The sequence below is a fragment of the Amblyomma americanum genome, chromosome 10 (genome assembly GCF_052857255.1).
Source record: "Amblyomma americanum isolate KBUSLIRL-KWMA chromosome 10, ASM5285725v1, whole genome shotgun sequence".
Classification (NCBI taxonomy): domain Eukaryota; kingdom Metazoa; phylum Arthropoda; class Arachnida; order Ixodida; family Ixodidae; genus Amblyomma; species Amblyomma americanum.
In genome coordinates, this window is record NC_135506.1 from 135,957,058 (window position 1) to 135,976,366 (window position 19,309).

A 19,309-nucleotide genomic window follows, 5' to 3' on the forward strand; every position below is an offset into this window, starting at 1 on the left:
GAAAAGGGCATACAGAAAGGCTACTAAGGCTAACGCACCCCATGGTTGGTGAAGGTATAAGGAACTATGATTTGTTGCGGAAAAAAGTATGAAGGAAGCAAAGGATTACTTTTTTAATCATACGCTTCCGAACCTGTTAAAAACAAACCAAAAAAAATTCTGGCGTGTTGTCAATCCTAAAGATTCAAGCGAATTAATAACATCAAACGATATAAATGAAATTTTGGTCCCCATAGAAGCAAGTGCAGAACATCTAAACAGTCATTTCAGCAAAGTATTGTTCCCACGCCATTTATCAATATTTCGCACAGATAGACTGACTTCGAGAGGAGGAGGCGTCATGATCGCAGCACCTATTCCCGAGCACATTCAGATTCACGTTGCATTCATTGCTTATCATTCTAATCCTATCACTATCACAACAGATGGGGTTCTTCGTGCGACTGATAGGCTTCCATTAAATTCTAGCCCTGGTCTGATGGCATAAGTACTAAACTTCTGAAGCTAACTTCTCATGTGTCTGCATTATTGTTATCACTTTTATTCCAGCAGTCTCTGAGCAGTAGCTGTGTTTCAGATGATTGGCAAACTGCACTCATTATACCAATATTTAAGTCTGGGGATATTACAAATCCCAACAACTGTCGACCAATTTCTCTTACATCAGTGTGCTGCAAGCTACTGGAAAACAATATTTACCCACATCATGAAACACCTTAATGCAAATGACCTGCTACTTGAAAATCAGAACGGTTTTCGGTACCGGCATTCATGTCAAACCCAATTATTTGAATTAGTAATGGACCTCCATTGTACAATTCACAGTGCCTTGTACACTGACGCAGTTTTTATAGACTTCTCTAAAGCCTTTGATCGGGTAGCCCACAGGCACCTCATCAAAAAGATGTACAACTTGCAACTTGATCATGATACTACAAAGTGGACTGAAGAATTTTTAGCTAACAGGCAACAATCCGTATCTGCTAATAACATTATATGATTATGATTATAGATTTTTATGGCGCAAAGGTCATCTATGGCCAAAGAGCGCCATGGCACAAGGTATTTTTCGATTACTCAAGGTGGGGTCAAAGACCCATTTTCCAAGCATTTCACCTCTTACTAGCCGAGCACCAGGCCAGGCGAAAGCTTGTACTCCTTTTATCACCGGTGGGTACCCAGCGGCACTGGGGATCGAACCCCGCACCTCCCGCATGCGAGGCGGACGCTCAAACCACTCGGCCACCGCTGCAGTGCTAATAACATTATATCTGAATCTAAACATGTTAAATCAGGTGTACCGCAAGGATCCGTCATAGGCCCACTTCTGTTTATAATTTATATTAATGATATCGCATCAGACATTAGCTCCTCCATAGGTCTTTTCGCTGGCAATTGTATCATTTATAGGGCAATAGCTAATCTTAACGACGTTGTTGCCTTGCAAACAGATCTAGCTAGGTTAAGTACTTGGTGCAGTGTTTGGCAGACAGAAATAAACACCGATAAAACCAAACAGATAACCTTCTCTGCACGCTGTAAAACTCCAGTAAACAACTAGGTACATTATAAATAATAGTGTCATTGAGTGCTCATCAACTTTCAAATATTTAGGCGTTGTTCTTTCCGTGGACCTAAATTGGCATAGCCACATACTAGCAAATCTCTGAAAAAATTATGCCTTCTTAAATGTCGTCTATCTCTAGGTAACCCTGATACCAAACTACAGGCCTACACATCTCTAGTTCGGGCATCATAAGAATATTGTTCGGTCGCTTTATTCTACGGTTGTACTCCCCGTACCAGAGTGTTTCTGCAATAAAACAATCTTTAAATCTTCTGGACCTGAACATAAGACGAAAATTCATTCGCCTGTCTTTGTTCCACTCCCTTTATTACGACCATTCATCTTTCGCACACACGCACATCACAGCAGCACAACACATATCATCTTGTACCGGCCATGCGCATAAAATACAAACAATTTTTGCCAGCACAAAGAAATATGAGAATTCTCCATTAGTCTTGGCTATAAGGGAGTGGAATGCTTTACCTGGTAGCAAAGTGGCTATTAACGAAACATTGCGTTGTACATGCATATTATTTTTGTTTGTTGCACACTTCCCCATGCCCACGATGTATAAAACTGACCCAGTTTGATCATTCACGCTTTGTTCTTTCATTCTTGTTTTTCCTCTATTTGTATTATGTATGATGTGAACCCTTGTATATTTTGTTATTTGCTTTCCCCCCCATATGATGCCCAGATGGCCCACCCTTAGGGCACTTAAATAAATAAATAAATAAATAATGACCAAGTCACATCCAGCGTCCACTTCACTCGGTCGGTGATGTGGCCTCAGAAAAAGTCCAGGATGAGCATGCTGCGGGGTTTCCGCAATGTACCGGGACACCTGCACCATACTAGACGAAACCACTCGAGGACAGTTTCATCATTAAAAAAAAACCCTTTTCGTTCACCCGCACGATAGCCGTAGGTGGAAACTTTTTCTTCACGGGGATAGTTTTTCGCTTGAACAGGAGAAACGGTGGCAACTTGTGCCCACCGGCCATACAGCACCGTAAAGTGGTTTTGCATGTTTCCCGTGGTCAGCAGGTGAACTTGGCGCTTGCCTTTCGTGGACACTGTTCTCCTACTAGGCATGTCGAAACCAGACTGGAGTCTGGTTGGCACTGCCAATTTGACCAAACAGAAAGGAATGTCTTGCTCTCAGGTCATTCACGTTGTGCAAAAACGAACTTTTTTTCTCTTCGTATGCTTCAGGTAACTTATGGCATACGGTCGTGTGTCTCCTTAGGCTCAGGCCGGTCCGCCTCATAAAATTTGTTACCCATTTCTTGGTGTGCGGGATGCACACCTCCTCCATGACAGCACATGTCTGTACTTCAATGTCACTGTAGCAAACACTCTTGCTTCTTTGGTAGTGAACCCAGTCTCAAACCATACCTTCAACGGCAGGGTATCGTGCCACGAAAGGAACAGTGTGTAGCAGCGCATGCAAATATATTACTTCCTTGCTTCCTCTAATCCCTCACGCACTTTTCAGACACATCAAACTTGCGCCCTGCTACGACGTTGTTTTCCGATTCTGCGTAGAGAATCTCTCGCTGCTTGAAAGCCGTGCTGTACTGTTGCCAAGCTTGTGGCAGCATGCTGGGGTCTGTCAGGCACACAAATCATGCTCACCACTGACGGTCGAAGATACGGCATACAGTGTGCGCCGCCAACGAACCAAAACACAGAAATGGCGGCAAGGGATGAAAAAACGCACAGACGCTTCTGAGAGCATGTGACCGGTCAAGTGGCTTGGGACTGGATTGGATCTGAGGCACAGCATTGCCAGTTTTTATGTAGAATGCCTGTGGTTCGTCTACAAAGCGTTTCTGTCGTATGAAAACAAAAATTTGGGGCATATCTTTAGATAAATTCCTGTATTTTAAGCAGCCCGCTTTCATATCTCGTCCGACAACTACAGTTGATCCAGAATATATCGAACCCAAATATATCGAATTATTGCTTATATCGAACACTTGAAAAATCCTATTGCGCTATTGTTCGCGTATATAGAACTCCCATGCACCGGCATATCGATGTATCGAACTCCGTGCTGAGCTGCGCCCCGGCAAGTGCGCTTCTCCCACCATACCCCACCCTTGCAAGTGCGCTTCTCCCATCGCCACCCACCCCCGCAAGTGCGCTTCTCCTCACGAACCTCTCGCGATGTTCCCGCGATTTCATGCGCGCCGCCCCGCACTCTGAGAAAGGGGAGTGCGGGCAAAAGGCACGAGACGAGGTGCACTTGGAGTGCGACTGGGTGCGAAAGGGAAGCGGGAGGGAGAAACCACGTTGACCGCAGGCACCCGTTTCCTGTGCTTTGCTTGGCTGACATCGCTGGCGCAGCGAGACAAACAAGGTCAGTGCAGCTTGGGCTTGTGGTAGTGTGGTGACGCGGAGCGGTGAGTCTTTCGATTCGCTTTGTTCTTTTTATTCACGAGGTCAACGCGAAGGCTTGAGACTCGCGTGGCGCAGTGCGTTTTTCTTTCCGCTTTTGGCACGTGTTCCGGAGCCATGGCCGCCAAAAAACGCAACAAGTTGGATTTTTCAACAAAGGCGGACATCATTCGACGGGTGGAGGCTGGCGAGAAAAAGTCGTCGGTCGCCACGGCGTTCGGAATTCCTCGCAACACCCTGAGTACAATCCTCAAGAACAAAGCCGATGTTAAGCTGAAGGCAGTGCAGACCAGTCACCCTGGAGCGTGTGAAATGCGCGTCCCAACCTTTGACCAGGTCGAGAAGGCATTGTACGCCTGGTTTTTGGAGACATGTGCCAAGAACATACCTGTTGACGGCCCAATGCTCATGGAGAAGGCCAAATGGTTTGCTGTGGCCTTCGGAGAAGAAAGCTTCACTGGTGGCACTGGTTGGCAGCAGCGATTTAAGAGTCGCTACAGCATCGTCGGAAAGACCCTTTCGGGCGAAAGCGAGGCGACTAGCACAAGTCACATAGAGAAGTTGTCCAAAAATTGGCCAAATATTTCCGACTGCTTTTCGCCGTCGCAAATATTCAGCGCAGATGAGATGGCACTGTTTCGGCAAATGCTGCCAAACAAGACTCTGCCTCTGAAGGGCACTGCATGCCATGGTGGAAAGAACAGCAAAGTGCACGTACGATTTTGCTTGCTGCAAATATGGATGGGTTATGCAAACTACAGCCGTTTGTTATCGGAAAGAGCAGGTCGCCATGCTGCTTTAAGAACGCGAAAGGCCTCCCAGTTCGATACGCATCCAATAAGAAAGCTTGGATGACACGCGATTTTTTCGTTGAGTGACTACAGCCGTGGGATGCCGAACTGGAGAAGTCTGGCCACAAAGTTTGTCTTCTTGACAATTGTTTGGCCAATCTTGTCGTCTGCCCATTAAAGCAGATCACCCTCAAGTTTCTGCCGCCAAACACAACGGCAAAACTTCAGCCTTTCGACCAAGGCATTGTGAAAGCGTTTAGGGTTGGGTACAGACGACGACTGGTACAGAGGCTCCTAATCACACTTCGATTAGGAATCGAACTCAAGATGGACCTCCTCAGAGCCATCCAAATGCTGGCTGTTGCTTGGAACAACGTGAAGAAAAGCACAATTGTGAACTGCTTCCGCAAAGCAGGCTTTGTGGTAGCTGCAGACGACAGATGTCCTGACAGTGAAGACGATGACGCTGGATGCCTGGACAGTAAATTTCGCGAGCTCTCCGCATTCGCAGGCACCATCTCAGGCGGCGTTACAGCACGTGATTTCATCAGCGCTGACGATGGCGTGCAAGCTGTAGCGGATCGCGCTGATGCGTAGATTATGGCTGACATCATGGGTGACAAGGACGCAGACTCGAGCAGCGGCGAAGGTCCCGACAAAGAGCACCAACCACCATGCACTGCAGCTGAACTTGCATCAGCTTTCAGCGTCATTCGCCGCTCTTGTGGCACAATGGAAGGAGCTGGCCTTTCTCACTTGGACACTGTCAACAAGCTTGAGGACAGCTTAATGAACTTGATGGTGCAGAGGAAAAAGCAAGCAGAGGTCACAGATTTTTTTTCTTCCGAAATAAAGTGCTCTGGTCATCGCGTTGCGTTTTTGTTTTTTTTTACGCGCCTTTGAGGCCCAGATCGGTAAGTTCCCGTTAGTCACGACATCGGGAAACTGCCTTGAGATGTGTGGAGTTGTTAGGGAAGCTTTTGACATGCATATTTTATATTTCGAATTATCGATATATCGAACTATTTCGCAATCCCCTTCGAGCTCGATATATCCGGGATCGACTGCATTACAGAATTATGCTTGAAAGCATGTGATATTACCTGCCGCTTGAAAAAATTGAAAAATTTAAAATTGATTTTCGAGGAAAGGAAATGATGCAGTAATCGTCTCGCATATCTCAGTGGACACTGGAACCGCACGACTGTAAGAGAAGGGATCAAGGAGGGAGTGAGAGAAGAAAGGAAGGAAGAGGCGCCGTAGTAGAGGTCTCCCGAATAATTTCGACCAACCATCTGGGGATCATTAACGTGCACTGACATCGCACAGCACACGGGCGCCTTTTGTGTTTCGCCTCCATCGAAATGCGGCCGCCATGGTCGGGTTTGAACCCGGGTACTCTGGCTCAGTAGCCAAGCGCCCCAAACTCTACTTTTGACCCTGCACATAGGTTGAATTTACGACTCCATGTATCGGTCGACTCCGAATATAAGTTGACCCCCAAACTTCGGAAGGTCATTTTTCGAAAAAAAAAAGGTTGATCTATATCGTATCAATGCGTGTAAAGGCCGCACTTTTTTTTCCGGATTTCAGGCAATTTTCAAGGTGCGGCCAATACAAGCCATGTGTGAAAAAAAATTCTTTTTTGTAAGTAAAAACACACCAATCAGGGAATGAGCGACATTTATTCTACGGTCAATTGTCACTCGCAGAGTATCCGACTCCGAGCTGGTGCAGTGCTGTGGTGCACACTCATCCGAAAAGAAGTCGCGCAGAATGTCCACTCTCAATGCGTAGACGTTGTTCCATGCTTCCATCACTTAGCAGAGCAGCTCCTGTTCCAGTTCAGGAAACTTGCACAGCTTGCCTCGGAGAGCGCGCTTTTTGTAGCACTTCTCGGCCACGTCGAATTTGCTGCCCGCCGCACGCTTGCTGTGTTCGACAGCAAACTCCCAGCTTTGTAGCTACTAAGGTGCTTGCCCATCGTGCTAAAACTGCAATGCTCGGCGGCAGCACGTGAAAGCCACAGCTCCCGTGCCTTTGAGAGCCACAAAAGGCTGGAGCTGGTGATGCTGATATGGATAGCGGGAGCTCATAGCAAAGGAAAAAGTTGACGATGGTGAGCTGCGGGCTTGGGCGCCATCCGTGGGCGGCACCTGGAAGCTCCTGTGCACATGAGTCGCCTCCGCGACCAAGCGCACTGTTGCTCGCAGCCGGAGCTGATCGCAGAGGCCACGGTGCGTGCATTTCGAAGGCTATTCCGGCATGCGTCGTGGAAAGTTTGGGTGCGGCCCTTACATGGATACTGTTTTTTTTTTAATATTTCCTTCAGGAAAATAGGGTGCAGCCCACATACGGGTTCTGCCCTTACACACGTTTATACGGTAATCAGCAGTGTACGGTAATTTAAATCAGGAGGCAAGCAACTGCACTTTGAGCGCAAGCGAACACTGTGCAGTTAACCTTATCCACTGCCGCTAGCATGGAAAAGAATGCGAAGCCGGCATTCAGTGCCTCTGCTCCACATGGCAGTGGACCAAGAAGGAGTTTCTTTTTATTAAGCGGAACAGATACACGAAGCTCACATTGATATAAGCAACTGGATTTTGAACCGACGGCTAATTGCAGATACATTACAAAATGCGACAGTTCTAGGCAGTTGATTATGGCTACAACATATGAACATTTTGCTAGTAGGGCGAGGTATACTTTTCTGACAATTTGTGCCATTTTAGAGCGGATGCAATGCTGCAGAGCTGTCTAATGCTGGATGGAATGACAGTCCACATTGCGCGCTCATAAATGATATTATTCGACACCCATAAATATTGTGTGTTATCGGTAGATAAGATTATTGCTATTATAAGCGTGCCTAGTGTTACTTGTCATAGCAAAATCGCAGAGTCACAAGCCGTGCTTATTTTATAATGCCTGTTGACCAAAAGGACAGTCTTGTAATTGGCAATTAAATGGAAGGGCATGTTGTTAAGGTCTTTGTAGAGTGGTTCTGATGATGAATGCCAAGGTACCCGTGGGATTATTCTTAATGCTCTTTTGTGCAGAGTAATGAGCAGTGTGATGTATGACGCATAAGTGAAGCCCCATGACTGAATGCAGTATGTGGCATGACAAGGAATTATGCTGAAAGAGACCATGCACAATATACAAAGTTTTCCCAGCTCACCACAGTAATGCGCTGCGTAAGAGGGCAGCGGTGTGCCACGTAGTATGCTAAAGCCAAGCCACCCATGTGGCACCGCTGGCCCACCGTCCAAGAGTGGATACCTGCAAGCGACCACCACCACACACTGTCACCATTCCTGCCAATGCTCTCATCACCATCAAAAATGCGCCGCACATGGCAAAATGGGTACATACAAAAAGCAGTCAACTTACAATGCCATTGGCTGCATATCTCGACTGCACCACATGCAACGTCCTGCAACTTTTGTAGCAGCTTTGAAAAATTCTCACGCCTCAACCGAAGGCTCGTTTGTGGTGAAATTATGCACAAAGCTTGCACATAGAGGTAACTTTTGTCTCGTACCAAGTTTGACAGCAATGCTTACATGGTTCAGCTGTGTATGATGCAAAACCAGAATTATCTGCGATGAGATCGAGGGAGCAAAAGCCGTCAGTGACGTTGCCTCTGAAGGGCAGTGGTGTTGCCATCTGTTGTCTGCAGAGCAACGTGCCATGATGCGAAAGGCATCGGGGTGAACGCTAATAGATGCACAGGTCCTAGGTGACACCTCCATCACCCTTCGCAGAAACCTCGCATTGTCGGCGTTCGGTTCCTTGATCTTGGTGCAGATGATTACGGGTTTGCATCTTGCATAGCCGAACCAGGTAAGTATCATTGTCAAAATTGGTACAAGACAAAATTTACTGCAATATGCAAGCTTTGTGCACAGTCTCACTGCAAATGAGCTTGCGGTTGAGGCAGGAAAATTTTTAAAAGCTGCTACGATAAAGTTGCAGAACACTGTATGTATAAGCACATCAACATGCCCGCAAGCAACCAGAATGCATCAAGAAAACTTGCATCCACCTGGAAATGGGCAACAGTGTGCTGTTGAGGGCAACATCAGTGCTCACAAAGTGGTGTCCAAGTACCACCGGATCCCTACAATGGTGGCCACACTTTATAGCTGCCAAGAGTGACACTTGTTTCACTTATCAGCAATGATCCACTAGTGATAGGGAGATCATCACCTTTCGCCACCAGGATCTTGTTTTTTTCTAAGGCTGCCCCATCACATAAACCTCCTACAAGATAAGGCTGAAGGGTACATGATGTAGCCTAGCACTTTTGCCAGCTCTTGTTTTACACATTGCAAAATGGAGCTCACTCTCAATAATTCTATAGTTTATCAGTATGCGACCGTTCACAAGGCTACGCATTTCTACAACAACAGCTGACTATTTCAGACTTACAATTCTGAACATTTCAGAATCCACACCAGAGAGAGCCTGGACTGCACCAATGGGCAGACTGCAAGCACTGCCCCTGCTGCCATAAGCCTGCTACCCGGGAAGGTTACTGTAACCTTCCCAGCTTTACTTTATCTCACAAGTCGTTTTGCGGCGCTCTGAAGGCTGTGATAATCTGAGTCAATCAGAACAGTGTGCGCTGCAAAACGTGCTCCTCAGTGCCCTGTGATCATCCCTGAGAAGGAATGATCACCAATGTCCAGCTGCTGCACGCAGGACACTGGGCCGTCTCAGTAGTGAACACCACGTTTACGAAGGGCCCCAGGGGTGGTGCTTTGTTTGTGCGCACTTTCTCTGGTAACTTAACCAGTGAATAGAATGCTCACTGTATTATGTAAAAGCGGCACAAGAAGGCAACGAGTGTCATGTGTGTGTTGTCTTCTTGTGCCGCTTTTAGCGCATTCCTTCGCGTAATGATCAACCAACTGGCCCCGGTAATAGCTTCGCTCACTGTACTTTCAAAACACCATCCTGAAATGCCTTTTCAAGTACTGAAATACCTAATTGTTTGAAAAATAGTCACAACACTGCTTATATATTTGGTCCAATGTTTAGGAGAATCCCTCAAGGTGAAGTAAATTTGTAATAAGGGAGTAGTAATTAGTCTCTGGTATCCACCCAAGCATAGCCATACAGCTAAAAAGGAAAGTTGTATCGCTTCCACAGAAACTTTTTAGTAGAAGAAAAATTCGTCCTGGTCTGGATTTTGAACCTGGGACCACTGTCTCATAGGGCAGTTGCTACACTAATTGAGCTAACCAAGATGGCTAGCATATGGCAGAGTGAATCAATGACTCAAAAGTGAGAACAGTGTTGGCGCAACGATGTGGAAAGCTTAACAGCTTTCCTTTTTAGCTGTACAGCTGCACTTAGGTGGGTGCCAATGAGTCATCATCAGCAGCAGCAGCAGCAGCCTGACTATGCCCACTGCATGGCAAAGGCCTCTCCCATGTCTCTCCAATTAACTTTGTCCTTTGCCAGCTGCGGCCGTTGTATCCCCACCTAATCTGCTGCCCCCCCCCCCCCCCCCACGCTTGCCTCTCTTGGAATCCACTCAGTTACCCTCAAGGACCAGCGATTATTAAGAGAATAATTACTCCCTTAATGTACGCATATTTGAAGGACTATCTGTTGTCTCCCTTGGTGCTGAGTGGACAAGACGGCTCTGCCTTTTGCAGTGCTGCAAACAACTTGTCAGATAAAACATGCACCAACTGGACTGCAACAATGTCCCAGCCATTAACACCTTCGGTGCAGCCAGTGAGGCCATCACCAGTGAACAAGTGCTGCCCTTCACCCGGTTCTTGGCCGCATTCGGCTTTTTTACTTGTGTTACCCAAAGAACACCCTCCCCTGAGATACAATGCGGCCCACTCAGAGCGCCAGCACATAAGACCAATTTGAGGCGGTGCTCCGGAACACATGGATGCACCTCTGTTATCGGGGTGAGCTTGAACTGGTTCTCCAACTCAAGTGCGCTGCCATTGAAGCCAATGTAAGTGCAGGTCGTTTGCATGTTTTTGAGAAAATTCGGCAGAAGCATGTTACAGGGAAAGTGTTATCATCCAAAGCTGCCAAGATTATGAAAAACGCAACTGTGGATTGAGGTGCAAAGGTGGTTATTACAACTTTAACTTTAAAAAAAGCTGATTACCATTCCTCCGCCCAAGGACAGAACTGCCCCTTTTCTAGCACTTGAAAAGTTCTATCCGCATCTGCATTGACCTAAGCTTGGAAGGAATTTCGCAAAGCATCTGGTCCGTAGACTGCAGTGGTGAAAGCTGTCAGGACCTCTTGTAATAATTTTTGGGATGCTTCACCCCCTTGCACTAATGAACTGCGAGGAAGACGCTGTGGCAGCTGACTATTGCAGCATTATTTAATTCAGATACTACTACAGATCAGCATTCCGGCCCTACAAGGTGCGGCGTACATGGACATAGCCTACAGGCAAGAGAATGAAGATGTAATGGCACAAATTCAGTCAACCACGAGCCAGAGAAAGGGCAAAAAAAAAAAATAAAAGTTATTAATACATTGAAGTAACCAATATATATAAAAAATGCTGCGCTCACACAGACCTGGCCCAGTTATATTTTACCGTTCATCCTTTTGCACCTAGGCACAATAAAAACAATGCAGTGGTGGGCGACTGCCGTGTTGCTCCAGCTTCTCGTGTCACGCACCCTCGGGTTCAATTATTTATTTATTTATTCACGTCTCCTGTGAAGTCTTCCCTTACAATATATTTTTTAAGGCGGGGGCTTATTGAAAGGAGCTGGGTGGACGGGAGCAGCGGCAAGAACAGTCCGAGGGCAACCAGGTCGGGCATAGACACACTTGTGGCGATAGCAATACGGCTGAGGCGCAGGGCCATCTCCTTTGTTGTCACGAGTCATCTGCTCTGTTGTTGCCATCTTCTTTACAATTTATTTGCTCTAAAGACCCAGCATATGCCATTACATGGGGGTGGAGGTTGAAATAAAGCAGCAACAGGGAAACAAATGGTAGGGATAAAATATGTAAAGCTGCGTGAAAACATGAACGTGAGAAGACTAAAAACTGTGCAAACAAGTCAGCACAAAAAGCAAGCTCTGGTATCGTTCAACGTATCATAAGCAACAGAACATAGCTGAAAAGGGAACAGCGCGAACACAGGACGAAGAGAGGAACGTACGACACAAGCACGTTCCTCTCTTCATCCTGTGTTCGCGCTGTTCCCTTTTCAGCAATGTTATACCAACTAGCCCGCAACCACACCCTCGTAAACAACAGAACATAAACAAAGCAATAGAGGTACAGGCAAAAATGTAATAGCATTCATCAATAGCATAGGAATCAAGCACTAGGATTTGTTTTCTCTGTTCAAAAATGTTAATAAGGCTGCTTGAAAAGATGATGAATTGTATGACAGATAGTGCTTGCTGGTAATGTGTTCCATTCCTTTATTGTTAACACCAGTGGCGCATTCTGATGTTTTACTGGCTCGCTTGTGTGTGTTTTCCCATCTTTTGCTGGTTACTAAACTTATCTCCTGGCCAGAACATGTTGAATTTTTGAACACATCAACCGGATATTGCGACATCCAGGGAAGTATCAATTCGAAGAAAAACAGTGCAATTCTACATGACATCCTTATGATTTCGAGCATATAAGCCGGAAAACTGTTTGAACTAGAAACATACCAACAAGATTTTACTGTAACCTACTGTGGTCATCTACTCTGTCAACTTTCTCCACTTTTTCTTCCGGGCAGGCCTATTGGCGGTTTTCACGACCTAGAGGGGGCTTTCACTTTATCCAATATGGCGGCGCTGCAGAGGACTGCTTCTGGGCGGTGCAGCCTATGTAGAATTGTGCTTGTTTTAATGTTTCACAATAAAACTATGGCTTTTTTGTCGATGGTGATGACCTCATATGAGTAAGTCTTTCATTACTCGATGGTGTAAAAGGACTAAATGATAAACAAGGAATGTACTGCTGTTTGGCACACGACAATGCCTGGCACGGATGCACAGTGGTGGGTGGTGGACGTGTGCTTTAGAGAGAATTTAAAATCAATAATATTCATGTTGGAGACATGAATGTCCAGTGGTGAATGGCAGAACTAGAAGGCAAGCAAGACTCAGTGGCTGTCATGCAGTTCTTAGAAAACATAGCGCAAAAAGGACACGGACGACACAGAAGTGGACAGGACAGGCGCTATCCTGGAAGTGGACAGGACAGCGCCTGTCCTGTCCACTTCTGTGTCGTCCGTGTCCTTTTTGCGCTATGTTTTCTAAGAACTGTTACCAACTAGCCCAAACCAAGCTACTGTCATGCAGCTTGTGTGGAAAACAAGATTCAGATAGTCTACTGTTGCATGAGATCTAATTGCTAAATATGCCCCTGTTTTGCGTTTTTTTCGTGCTCATAAATATTGATGACCACATGCTATTGCAGATATGAATATATATTTTTAATTTTGTGCACAGATGGAAAACGAGAACAATATGAAATTTCCTTCCCCGGGCACTATTTTCTCAGGGCAACTGCGCCTTGCGCTCTACGTTAGCGCGTAATCTATGACGCAATCCTTTTCTCCCATTCTATTCTGCCCTTACCATCCGCCCATCTTTGTGCATGTTTCCAGTCACAGCTAAAGGAACAGGGCACTAATGAAGTCCACAAAGAATTATAATGAACTGGGCTTCCAGTAAATCATTATACAGTAAAACCTCGTTGATACGTGTTTTTTTTTTAATACCGCAAAAAACATTTTATCCGGGAAAACGTATGATCCAAATCGCATAACTTGAAAAATGTAGCTTTTGATTGAGGTACAACAACATTTATTGACAATTTCACTTCATAAAATGTCGATGAGCATTTCTTAGCACAAGATCAGAACAGATCCTTTTCTAGTGCTCGCATAATTCAGTCCGCTTTCGCGCTGTCTTAAGCACGGAACAAACTTCGTAACACATCCGGTCCGTCGACGGCAATAACGAAAGCAACCAAACTCTCTTTCTCGTCACTTTTTTTTTCAGATGCTTCACCCCTTTGCACGTAAGTATTGCGGGGAAGCCACCGTGGCGGCTGATTGTCGCAGCCTTCCGTTTTGCTGCGTTCCCGAGACACTGCCCGCTCGTACGTAAGCGCATCACTGTAGTTCGTAAATGCTTCGCCTCTCTGCGCTTATGCACGGCGGAGAAACATCAACGCTTCTCCTCTTCACGTCGCGTCCCCGCCAAAACGGCTGCCTCGAATGCTAGCGTGCCGTTTTTATTTTTGTTAATGATGGCGCTTTGCACTGTAAAGAAGCGACCGCAGCGGGTGACTGCCGCTGCATTCCAGCTCTTCGCTTCGCGTGCCCTCACGTTCGACCGACTTTTATGCTTGCACATGTACAATTGGTTCATAAATGTAGTATACGACTACAATTTGTGAAAATTTTAAACATGGTAGCCAAGAAGTCGTGTTATCCGGGAATGTATCAACTGGGAGAAATATAGTTTAACTCTAGAGGACATTTTTAATGTTCACGATTTTGATCGTATGAACCGGGAAATCGTATGAACTGGGAACGTATCAACAAGGCTTTACTGTATACCCATCTCTCTCTCTCTCCATAGATACCCAATCACAATACATGCACGCCGTAATAAGGCCTGCCAAATGTTTTGTACATTCATGTACAAAGCACCTCATGGCTCATTTAGTCGTGTGTGCTCAGCGAGGGTTGTTAGCAGTCAGTGCCTCATATTTACATAGGTCCACGCAAATCCCCCCTTTAGAAACTGAGGCTCGGTGCCTGACAAGAACTGCAGTGTCATGATCCTGCAAATGCTCCACTACACAGCGTAAAAACTTCCTGTCCCCATGCTCTCTTTCTAACCCTGGTACCAGAAAGCTCCTGCAATGACGCTTACCGTCTCTTCTATCTCGTTAGCACCCGAACATCCATGTAACAGGGCTCTAACATAGTATATTACATCAACAAAATTCTGGCAACTGCGTCCAAGTGTACTGGTGAACCACTTATGCAACGAAGCAAACAGTGTGGTGCCATGGGCCGATCCTTCTTAAGACTAGTTGGAAGCGCCACCGTAGCATGGCGTCGGATTTCATGAAAATCTCCAAAATACATTTAAACCTCGTTACAATGAACACGGATATCGCAAATTATTGGCTATATCGAAATATTCCTAAATATATTTAACAAAAACTTGAATTTCTTACTGTATATATCGAACACAGTTTGCCATAAAATGGATATATCGAACTGCCGGGTGGCAAGCTGTGCCCGCTCGGATGGCATGCAGCAGGCTTTGCCTCACTACTACATGAGTGGCTGGTTGTGGAGCGGCAAGTGCTCACGCCATGGTTCACGCTTTATCTCGCATTTAGCAGCAGTGTCACCCAACGTATAGCGGCAAGAGCAGCTGGTAGCCAGGCGGTCAGCACCCGTATGCGCCTCTTGCACCTGTCGATAGTGCCCCGGAACCAGCGACACGGTCGATTCTTGTAGTTATCCAGCAGCCATCCTTTGCTCACAACGGCTGTAGGGCAGGTGGTGAAAACAGATATAGCTTTCGTCCTGGCATCCAAGTTTTTTACGCAACATCGCTGTAATGCGAGGAAGCCATCTCAACTGACGTTTGACCTGCCGCAGTTGCGTGCCGCGGTGCTGTGCGGCGAAGCGAGCGTAACTAGAGTTGGCCGCTCTATTTTTTTGCGGCCTCGCTGCGAGCAGCTTGGAAATGGCGCTAAAACTATGGAAAAGGTTCGTTGCCATTCCTTTGCTGACTAAATTTAGCTTCCCCAACGCTAGTTTATGGAGACATTTTATATTATGAATTCCGGCTACATCAAATTATTTTACAATTTTTTACCAGTTCACCACAACGACATTTCACTGTAGCAGCATCTGACATCTCTGCAGTGTACCATCTATGCAGTGTATGTTATACCACAACCATGTGTATAGTGTACACAAGGGTGCTATTCATTGTTACACAGGTCCATCCACAAGTAGGTGGACACTGTTTGGCAAACAAAAGTGAGAACACAGCTGTGCAATGCATTCCATGCACTAAAAAAGCACTAAGAAGTGAGCGAGAACAAATAACTGAAAAGGCACAGGCCACAGACCAGAGTGTGCCCCGAGCACCTTGCCCGTCTCCAAGTCGACAAAGCTGCCTTCCTTGGGCTCCACGTACTGCTCCACAAAGGCCCGGAAGGGCCGCTTACCAATGAAACACAGGCCCATGCTCTGCACAACAAACGACATGGAATGAGCTGGGCATAGAAATCAACAGTGCATAGAAATAACACTCAAACATTGAAAACCTGTGCAAGAATTAGTCAGTAGCATTTCTCTGAAACAGTTTTCGAAAGAAACAAAAGAAGGACCCTAGCCTTTGAAAAAAAAAAAAAATGTGTTAATGAAAACACAATTATGCACTCTTCATGGAACATGTATTTTTGTTGCTGATTTAAATATGGCACATAATTTCATATAAAACATGTCCCTGTGCACTTATGCAAGCCTTTTGGAGAGACTATTGAAGAAATTTTCAATAGGCAACTTGCTCAAATGCATGCCATTGGTTTGCCTTGACATAAATGGATGAAATAAGGGTAAAATTGCCACCCTGCCCATCATAGAAGTTTATTTGTAGGGTTCAGAAGTCGCCACTTCAGAAACAGGAGGAAGAGTTTGATCCCTGTTTCTGACGGATGATTTAGCGCAGTTAGGCCAAATGCAAATTGTGTGTCCTAGCACTTTTGTTTTCACTTTAGTTTGGTTTCAGGTTGAGGCTTGGTTTTCAAGGTGAAGCAGTCGTCAGACAATGATTGGCAAAATTGTGGAGTGGGAGCCTTCGTGCAAGTGCACTAAAATTGGATGGGACACTTAACCTCATACCACTCCCAGCGCAGTGGTTCAGTGGCTAAGCAGTGTACCACTGACTTGTGATGGCTGGTGCTACCACTAGTGGGGCTTGGGAGGACCCAGTCAGCTCTTCCAAAGCAACCTCTCGTAACCAATCTAGATTGTGATTACGCCACAAGGTCACGTGACCTAGATGGCCCACCTGCCACCCAGCCCTTCAAGGTCGCATATGGACTACACAGACAACGGCTAAGCAGCTGTGAGGAAGCTCTAGTGCTGGCAAAATAAAACCCTAAAACTCAAATTCTATAATAAGCAGGATGATAATTTTACTCTTATTGCACTTCTTGATGTCAGCAAAAATTTTTGTCATGCATCTAAGCAAGTTCCCTGCAGCAAAATTTATTAAGCACCCTCTCCAAAAGACTTGCATAACATAATAGAGAGTTTTAGAATAGCGTGCGAGGGCTTACATATGTTATACGCAAGCATTACAGTGAAAATCGCATAAGCGCTTTTAGTTTATCATATGCCAACCTGAACGCAGCGATAGCGCAGGCCGCAGTGGCGCCATCCAGTGTTAAAATGTGAAAATAGTTTGTCACACAATTTTCGCATTTAGCCAAGGTTATCCAAGTCGTATCGCGTAGACAGCCAATGCCATGGCCAGTTAAGTCGAGTCAGAGTCCAATTTCTTATAGGCAACTGAACCGAGCAAGGTTTTTGATAACGTCATGTTGAGTTTTTTCGGGCCCTACTGCCTACAGCCAAAACGACTACATTTGGCAAGGCTACCTTGGCATAAAAAATCCAAATCAAGGCAATCCACAGTCGACAGTGTCTTGTTAGTGTTAAGAACTGCGGAATCGTAACACGGAAGCTAAAATTGGGAAAGTGTATCCCTCATTCGTTGTTCTGTTGACAAGGAGAGGCAAAGCAAGTATCACGTGTACCATTTAAAGGCAATGAATATGCCTAAAAACCCAATAACATTGACAAATTCTTCGCGAAGCAGGTGACATGAGTGCCGCCATCTTGACAACGCTATTTTTCTTAGCGTAAGCAAGAGCACGCACGCTAAATTCGAAAAGCAGCGTACGTAACATGCACATACGTTAAACTTTGATTTGAGACACAGTTTGGCACGTGCGCAGTACGAAGAACGCTATTTTTGACGCTATTTCATAGCGTTCGCTATCGCTTTGTGTATGTCTGTGTACGTTACACTAAATGTCTATATTGCACAAGTGCAAAAGGAGTTGTTTGACATGAAATTAAATGACATATTTAGAATCGGCACACAAAAAAATGGCTGTGGTTTAGCTCTGGTTAAACCTGGAGTGACGCGATAGCTACAGCTGGCCAAGTGGAACTCGCAAAACTCAGTCTTTCGCCGCTTCATTTCGCTGGGCGCTCCTTCTTCATCTTCGTCCTTGGACGTGGATTCACTCTACCCCCCCCCCCTCGGTTCCGCCGGCGCACCACGCCACTGGCAGCTGCTCCGCACCACGTGACCAACCACGTGACCAGCCACGGCGCCACTACAGTGGCCACGGGGTGGCCATTCTGAAGGCTCAAAATGCTAGTGTAATGTATCTATCGCTGCAAAACAAATGTTCCCTGAAGACTGCATAATTCTGAATCCATTAATAAAATTTTTTTCAAAGACTAGGGTCCCCACTTAAAGCTTTTGGAATGCCTCTTGTATCGAGAAGGACTTGTAACCTCCATGAACACTTATTTTCTCCAAATTTTACTAGAACTAACACTTTTAAATGCAATTTTTTTTCCCCAGAACTGCGAAAGATTGGAATTCCCTATTGCTCTTTCTCATATCTTTTCGCCATTTTCACAACTTCGAATTAACAAGAGAGTACTCTACCAGTCTTTACCATTTCACAGTTTGGGGAGAGACTTGCAAACAGCATCTAAAAGATGCGAAAATTGTGCAAGATGGAAGAGCAACATGCCCAAAAGCCCAACTGGCAATAATCACCACCGCAATGAACTGCCTTCAGCGTAAGGTGTTTAAATTCCCAAAAATGGCCAGAAGATTGATTTTTAGATAGCTATCGTATCCAATTGTATAGCTTGTTTTTTATGTTGTCCCAAAGTTTCATTGCTGAAATCGACCAGGAAGCACAAAAAAGTGGCTGTGATTTAGATCTGGTTAAACCTGGAGTGACGCGATAGCTACAGCTGGCTGAGTGGAACTCGCTCAGTCGAATTGCAAAGCCAGTCTTTCGCCACTACGTTTCGCTGGGCGTTCCTTCTCCATCTTAGTCCCTAAATGTGGATTCACTCTCTCCCCCACTCGATTTCACCGGCGCGCGGCGCCACCGGCAGCTGCTCCGCACCACGTGACTAACCACGGCGCCGCCACGGTGGTCATGGGGTGGCCACGCTGAAGGCTCGAAATGCTAGTGTAATGTAGTTATCGCTACAAAATTGTTTCGTGAACCACGGCGGCATTGTATTTTGGGAAAAGCTCGAACAATTGGTGTTTTTTGCTATTCCAGTTTTCTGCCTCGATACTCATCTTGCAGAGGAGATTTCTCCAGGACTGCGCTGTCTATTTTGGCCCTGTTTGTTTTGTTGCACACCTAAAACCATAGTACAGGTCAAGATATTCTTTGTTTTTCAATTTATGAATTAGAAATTTCTCGTATTTAACGC

The 19,309-nt window shown here is 45.7% G+C and overlaps 1 protein-coding gene across 1 annotated transcript in view; it reads right to left on the minus strand.

Annotated features, from left to right (window-relative positions):
• Nucleotides 1-19,309, minus strand: part of LOC144107158 (mitochondrial tRNA-specific 2-thiouridylase 1) — a 129,462-nt gene that overhangs the window by 43,955 nt on the left and 66,198 nt on the right. Inside the window, 2 exon segments of the mRNA XM_077640152.1 lie at nucleotides 7,949-8,049; nucleotides 15,892-16,012. Coding sequence (XP_077496278.1) covers nucleotides 7,949-8,049; nucleotides 15,892-16,012 — 222 coding nt within the window.